Source organism: Limulus polyphemus, unplaced genomic scaffold (genome assembly GCF_000517525.1).
Source record: "Limulus polyphemus unplaced genomic scaffold, Limulus_polyphemus-2.1.2 Scaffold4626, whole genome shotgun sequence".
In the NCBI taxonomy this organism is placed as follows: domain Eukaryota; kingdom Metazoa; phylum Arthropoda; class Merostomata; order Xiphosura; family Limulidae; genus Limulus; species Limulus polyphemus.
This window is the reverse complement of record NW_013670236.1, coordinates 74,860-83,023: the sequence shown is the minus strand read 5'-3', so window position 1 is coordinate 83,023 and position 8,164 is coordinate 74,860. Positions and strand designations below refer to the sequence as shown.

At 34.3% G+C, this 8,164-nt stretch overlaps 1 protein-coding gene across 1 annotated transcript in view; it reads right to left on the bottom strand.

Moving 5' to 3' along the window:
- Positions 1-2,107: 2,107 nt before the first annotated feature.
- Positions 2,108-8,164, bottom strand: part of LOC106471441 (C2 domain-containing protein 3-like) — a gene marked incomplete at its 3' end in the record, with an annotated part of 28,831 nt that continues 22,774 nt past the window's right edge. The window contains exons 6-7 of the mRNA XM_013932043.2: positions 2,906-2,979; positions 2,108-2,229 (exon numbers count right to left, since the gene is read on the bottom strand). Coding sequence (XP_013787497.2) covers positions 2,108-2,229; positions 2,906-2,979 — 196 coding nt within the window. The remainder of the gene's footprint in view (positions 2,230-2,905; positions 2,980-8,164) is intronic.

Sequence of the window (8,164 nt, the reverse complement as noted above, 5' to 3'; positions counted from 1 at the left end):
TTTTTATCATCACTCTCGTGTTTCTTCAGTTTGGGTTGAACCAACAATTTATGTCATCGGAATGTCTTTTTCTTCTTCATCCTTTAGATCTTAATCTTTTTCACAGATGCTTCCTTTTTAGTTGAAGTGCTGTACTGGGAAGTCATTTTCATTCTGGAGTGAACTCATTATCATTATTAGTCAATTTAACAGAATTGTAAAATCTACAACACCATGGATGGTAAGACGCAAGCCAGGATGAAACTTCAAAAGCTAATGCTTCAAAAGCTAATGCCGTCCAATGGCTATCTTAATTGTTACATTATTAAGACATTCCATGATATTGACTCACCAGATTTTAAAAAATGACAGAATAAAAAAAACCACCATATCAAAACAATGTTCCATGGATTATGCCCTTTGTGGATAAAACTTTATCTACTTTTCATCATCAAGCAAATAGAAGATTTGGTTTGAATATCCACATCATACAAAAATCCAATAAAAACTGAAGGATATTCCAACAATCCATGGAAATCCAAAAATTGCTTTACTAAGACTAATGTCTTAGAGTACTCCTACACACTTGTGAAAACTGTCTATGAAATGACTTGTACAAAGTGTTCAGTTGTTCATGTAGGTGAATCCAGTTATCCAATACATGATCATTTCAAGGAACTCATTCATTTTTATAAATGACGTACAAAGTGTTCAGTTGTTCATGTAGGTGAATCCAGTTATCCAATACACGATCATTTCAAGGAACTCATTCATTTCACTACAAGTATTAACAACAAAGTCACCACATGGCATAATATATGAGAACCCTTATAGGATCAACATTTTAGAGATTTGTGACAACTTTCTTGACAGGAAATTTAATGAATCTTATCCAATTTAATCCAAATGCCCTTCCATTAACAGGTACAATGTCTGCCCTATGAAACTATTATTATTTCATGTAAGAATTAGTTATTGTTATTTTTTATTATTCAATTTATGTATTTATTTATTTTGTAACATTTACTTCTATGATCAGTGACTGTAACTTGTTCAACGGTACTTTTAGTATGCCTCACCATGTACAGTCTTTTATATTGTTCTAGTTTTATATTATTTTTTAGTTACTATAACTTAAAATCATTAATGGGTAAGAACATATTGCAAAGGTAAGCACCCATTTGAAATTCATATTAATTCTAAAAATCTAAAACTCAAACCAGGTAGACTCACCTCTTAACAACTAAATGCTAGAACATCCACACTGAAATGGAAGAAGGAACTGAAAAGTATCATAAAGAACACAGGTTCCCAAAAGTAAGACCTTGACCACAATAAACAAAATAATTCTTTCTACACAGGCTCAGTTGTTTTGACCAACCTTGTAGCCACCAGGTAACCATGAAGCTATATATATACTAAAACTAAATGTACTTAGTGTATCTTCACGAAATTTGGCAAACTTTTAGTAAAAACCTTACAAGCCTTTTGTACATAAAAGTGTGGTTTTTCTAATATCTACTTTTACTAAACAATTGTTTATGAACTTACAAAGCCTATATTGAATGTTTCTAAGTGAAAAGTGATTTTCATGCAAAGAATAAAAATACTTATTTTCATCTTAGTTTCATATTTCATTTACATAGCCTATAGAACCTCCTAAATGAATATTGAGATTTTTTCAGTAAAAATTTACACTTGATCTCTTATTTTTCTACCCTAACACTAACCATAGCAAAATCAAATGATATACAATGAAATAAAAAAAATTAAAAAATATGAAATAAAATCAATAATACATCTTTATTATTTTTTAGTTCTCAGTGATAAATGAAGGATGGAAACCATTTTCAACGAAGGTGACAAACAACTTTAGACTTCCCCACAACTTGGCTTATGGTTGGAGAGCAGGGTTTATGTATATTCTTCTGATGGATATACAATAAGTCACATGGAGGTAGGAGAGCAGAGAATTCTGTGTAAGTTGACCTATGTTTTGCGTTTCATCAGTGACACTAAGAACTTGAAATCGTACGATTGTTGACAGCATGAAAACAACTCGAGAAGAAAGGCTTTTAGTATTACAACATCAAGCACATATTTAAAATTTCTTAAATGTAAAAATTACGCTGTCATCGGGAAGAGAATCACATGAGTCTGTTTCATTCATATCATCAGAAGTAACCCGTGATTCAAGTGAAGGCAGAGAAAGACTGAACTTTTCATTGTTCTTCCGTGACAATTTTTCACCTACCAATGAAACGAAAAGGTATGAAAATATTGAATTTTAAAACTAATATTACAAATGGTAGTTCAAAGTCATTAAGATGTATAATCACTTTTGTATGGAAGAAAAAGCTTTTCTTCATCCTTAAACAACTTATTTTATCAAGCATACAATGACATTTGACCAAGGTATTCCCTTCCATGTTCTTATATTTACTTTACAATTTCAACAACCATATTTTGGTGTTTCTGTCTACAGTACTAAATACAAAAAAATGCAAGGCAAAATTTTGATCTTGTCTTAATATACATGCCACCTATGCTTCAAACAAACATCAGTGTTTTACTTTACTATATTACAACCTTCATCTCACATCAGACACAAGTGAACAGAAATGAAATCAGAGTCGAAAATTACGTACACACTGAAATAATATCTTAAAACTTTTGTGAAGAATTTACTAAATAAAACAAATAAACATGTGGAAAACTAAATGGCTAGTATTGAGATACTTAAAAATAATATAAGAATTGTTATTTGATCTGGTTATAAATACATTATGTTGATCAAAAAATTCTGTACATTCAATAAAAAATTGTTAAATAACATGGTCATTCTACTTATATTACCAATGTCTTTTAAAAAATACATTTCTTTTTAAAAAGTTACTTTTTTCCAATAAAACAGAATTCTACTCACCCAAAACCATTTCAATCAATTGTTCTGAAAATTCCTCATCTCTTACATTATCCTCAATGTCGAGGAGAAGATCACTAAAAATGATACATTATTAATTTTAGTCTAAAGAAAAAGAAATAACTTATGGCAATTATAAAAACTGAGTTATAATTATGTTAAATATCTGTGAATAAAACATTACTTTACATGTTTTCACTTTTTGATTACATATATATATATATATACTTATCCTTCTTGAATGCCTCTTAGTGAAGAAAATTAAAGCTCCATTTCTAACAGAAGATACAGTTGCATAAATTATTAATAGCTGAAATATGTTCTTAATATTTTTCTGTCAGGTCTTTGGCTTACATGAGAATATTTAAAGTATAAAGATACTCATTTCATCTTTACATGTTAAAAAATACATAAAGTTTTAATTTGGTTTTTCCTATTACAAAAGCTAAGTCAACTTTGATTGGCAAATAACCTTAAAATCATTGTAAAACAGATCTTGAAGAATAAAATCATTGTAAAACAGATCTTGAAGAATGCTGTCATTGGCTACAGAAATAACTAAATAACTTTAAAATCATTGTAAAACAGATCTTGAAGAATGCTGTCATTGGCTACAGGATTACAGAAATAACTAAATAACCTTAAAGTCATTGTAAAACAGATCTTGAAGAATGCTGTCATTGATTACAGAAATAACCTTAAAATCAATGTAAAACAGATCTTGAAGAATACTGTCATTGGTTACAGAAATAACTAAATAACTTTACTACATTTGATAAATTTGGTCAGGGCAGGAAGGATGATCCACTACGAGATTGAAAGCACCTGGAATGTGACATGCAATGAGATGGATGTGGTGCGTGTGGGCGCAGTATAAGAGATCCAATGTACAAAAACGGACAGATCTTTATCATGTGCCCCTTGGTGATTGATATGTGCTACCACCAAAGAACTGTTGGAATGAATCATCACCAGAGAAAGGAAGTCTGACAGACTGCAAGAAGCTCAAGGACGTTGATATGCAAATTCTGCTCATCGACAGACCAATGACCTGAAGTCTCTTGGTGATTGACACATGCACCCCAGCCCTGAAGGGATGTGTCCGTAAACACATGTAAATCCGGATGACGAGGAGTAAGCGGGATACCTGCCGACGTATGGGCCTTGTACAACCACCAAAGCAGATCATCCAATACGGTATGAAGGAAAGTAACAGGAGCTGCAAGGGGATCCCAAGCAAGGTTCCATTGATTGTGAAGAGCCCAATGACAGGATTGCATATGTGCACAACCATGGGGGATCTGTGACATCATTGAAGACCAAATCCCCAAAAGCAATAGAACCTTGCAAGAAAAAAATGAAGGAGCTAAAAGGGAGTGGCGAACTAACAATTTCATGGAACAAAGTCATAGAGGAGAAGGTTGGGCCCAACTGAGATGAGTGTAGAAAGGACAGCTAAATGGACAAGATATTAGGTAGGATGGAGGAAGGACTTTTCTAATGTGGTTAACCAGCCCACCCAAGCAGCCATGTGAAGGAGTTGATGAGTATGGCTGGCCGACTCCAGTTCAGAATGAGCCATAAAAAGCCAGTTGTTTATATAATGGTGAAATTGCAACCCCAGAGCATAAAGATGGTGAGCAAAAGCTCTGATCATCTGATAGAAAACATAAGGGGTGTAAGCAAGCCCTAAGGGTAGGGCACAAAAATAGTAAACCACCCCATAATGGAAGAACTGAAGATATGAATGAGACCGTGTTGAGACAGGGGTGTGTAGATAAGCATTGGTGATGTCCATTTTGGTCATCCATACACCCAGAGAAAACACTCACTGTAGGGTGAGAAATGACTCCATGGTAAAACAAGGAAATTGAATGAATTGATTGAGGCAGGATAAATCGAATAACAAATAGTCTGGAATAAAAACCTGATGAAGTATGTAGAACAGGTTTGATGGCCTGCTGAGATAGTAGGTCCCAAACCACCTCCGATAGATGCTGGCCAGTCATTGGATTCCGAGGTGGAGGGAAGGAAACAGAAGAAGACATGAAAGGTGGGGGAAAGAAACGGGATCACAAATCCTTCTGATAAAAATTGAAGAACCGAATGATCCTTGACAAAAGGATGCCATTGATGAAGAAAATTGGAAATTCAACCTTTCATCAGACCAGAGCCCACAGGGTAGTCACAGATACTGTTGGTGACGTGACATGCGTCATCAAAGAAAACGACAAGATGAGGCACCCTGGGCAGAAAGGACAGGTTAGGAAGGGGAAGGATGGGAAACTGTAACAGGTGCCATATTTGGCTCCAACCGAGAAAAAAGAGCAACAAGAGTGGAAAGGCAGACTGTTGTTGTACTGATGTAACTCATGACTCCTAGAACTCAGGGATCGTGTCAAATATGTAATGCCAGAAAAATGGAGCCCATACATAAGTCCCAAAGATAATATGCTGGTAAACGGAAGCAAGTTAAAGGTCGCATCACGGCCTAGAAGGTCCCAACAACAGAGAAACCATGTATGCAAAGCCAGAGCCAAAGATAACAAATGAGCTAACATGGAGGAAAGAAGGGAGAGGATGTCACCAGAAAACCCTACAGGAGTTTGGTGGAGAGCCTCAAAGAGAAGATGGATGCTAGAGAGATACCGTAAAAGAGTTTAGATGGTAAGACAAAGTCCGAGCAGTCCGAATATATAGAGGTTGACCCACGTAGCATTTAATCTCCCTACAAATAAATGCCAATAAATCTCCTGCTGGGTTGCCTGCACCTGAGGCCTGTGACATAGCACTAGTCGCAGGTGTGACCCCTGAAGTGGCATCAGAATTTATATCAAGAGAAGTCAACCAAATTTTGAAATTATTAATAATAATAATACGACTGTAATAAACAGGGATTAAATTAAAGTGAAGAAACGGTCTTAATAAACTTGAAAGTGATATAAATGAAAACAATTTCATGAGTATACTAAAGTTGAATGTGAAATTTGAAACAAACAAAGGAACACATCCAAGAGCTGCCAACCGAGAAGTAATAGTTTGGTAGAGGCGTATAAAGGGAGTCACATGCATCACGTATGTCATGCTACTATTGGTGGAGGAGTGACGCATGATGATTTGCATGAGTGGCATGTTGGAATCATTTGCTTCAAATAGGGGAGAGTGGAAGACTTGTGTCATGCATAAAGAAAAGTTTGCATATAGAGGGCAGCACTGGACGAGAATAGCTAATTTTGTGAGAGGAGGGAAGTACCATATCGGATATTATATTACATTTAATATTTACAAAATAAACTTCAATTCAGTTACCTGGATTTACTGTATTTGCACATTAATTCATGCTTTCTTTTCCGTAACGAATAACTGGATGCATGAACATGTCCATCTAAGAGCAACTCACAAATTTGAATCTTTAAAGCTTGAATGTGGCTCAGGGCAGCAAGATTCTCTGGTGTTACATAGCTCATTGCTTTTCTCTTCTTTATCTCTTGATTTAAGGATGAGCTCTCGGCTTCAGCTCTGACACTATTAGTCAGAGCAGTGGACAAAAGTTCGTAAGCATCAAGATGTGATTTATCAAGACCTTCAGGAGGAAGTCTCTGACCCTGAGATGGATATCTGTTGTTCAACTATTTCAAATAAACAAAAAAACATGCAACACATGCCTTGCAACTAATAATATAATATTTTAAGAATAATTCAATACTATATATTTAAGGTTTTTTAAGGATCATATTGGTTTAGTTAATATGTTGATAGTTTTTCATACTGTATGAGATGAATAAAAGTCCTACTTACATTTTCAGCAAGAAAGAAAATGATCACTTGTTTAAACTAACTTTATTTAATTTGATGTACAATGAATGATTCTTTGATACAAAGAGTTTGTTCATTACTGGTATTTAGAATTACTAAGTCACCAAAAGCAAGAGCACAGTCACAGTCATGGCTGATACAACAGTAAACACAAAATTACTCAATGCACTTGGACATAAGTTGTTGATGTTGTACACATATGGATAACTAGCAAACTGTTTCCTCAAGTAAACTTCATAATAGTACTGACAAGTAAAGTTGTACACAGCAAAAGAACACTTGAGAATACGAATCCTACTCTTGAAATTAAGGAAATTACTTAAATAAGCTAGAAGTTTGAGGATAATCCAAATAAAAGCTTGACCATAAATAAGCTGCAAATACTTCTTTAATTTTTTCTAAAAGTATGACATCTGGTTCAAGGCAACACCATAATAACTGGTAGCTTAGGAACTTAAAAGTTGATTCCCTATTTTGTCAAAAGGTATATCCTAATTACATTATTCACTAAAACTTTAAAACTGTTCTGTTCAAAAACGGTCTTGGTTTCTTTTCCATTTCTAAACAGAAAACTTAAAAATTAGACTTTAAAAGATCCATGAACTAAAATACTAATAAACAAAAAGAAACTGCCAAAACTGAAATATAACCCACAAAAAGTAAACTTATAGTAACAATATGCAACTAATGATCATTAGATCAAGAAAATGTAAAAAGAGAAGTTTCTGTTCATCAATGGGAAATACAGTGTTTGAAAGCTTACAATCCAAATGCTGTAAAACTTCTTACACATTCTTTCTTTAAACAGACAAAAACTTATCCTTAAAACATACAGTAAAATGAAGGTTTGAAATTATTATGCCTCCTTCCTAATACAATTTTATCATGAAATTATAAAACCAGATTAGCTAAAATAGGTGCTACATGAAGCTAATGTCTTGGCTACTCCATCTGCTTTATTGTAGTGTTTTATGAAACAAGATATATGATGAAACTGTGAAATAATGTTTGTTTTGTTTGTTAACTAAATAACCTTAAAATCATTGTAAAACAGATCTTGAAGAATGCTGTCATTGGCTACAGAAATAACTAAATAACCTTAAAATCATTGTAAAACAGATCTTGAAGAATGCTGTCATTGGATTTTAGGTCTCACAAGTTTCTTTATGTTTATCCTCCTATCCAGTTACTTCATTCTCATTCATACCACTCCCTGATGACTCCTTCTGATCTCTCACAATTGGCCAGCTCAACCATGGTTTCCAAGATTACACCAACTGCAACCTTTCCCTCCAGCACCCCTTCCCTTGTTTCCCTCCCTCTTCATTAACCTCGATCACTGGTTCTACATCCCACCATTCACGTCCCTTGTCTTCACGACTGGCTTTTATCAGGTCCTTGGTGAGGAGATCAGGTTTCTCTCGTCGAGTAGCTTTGCTTTTGGCT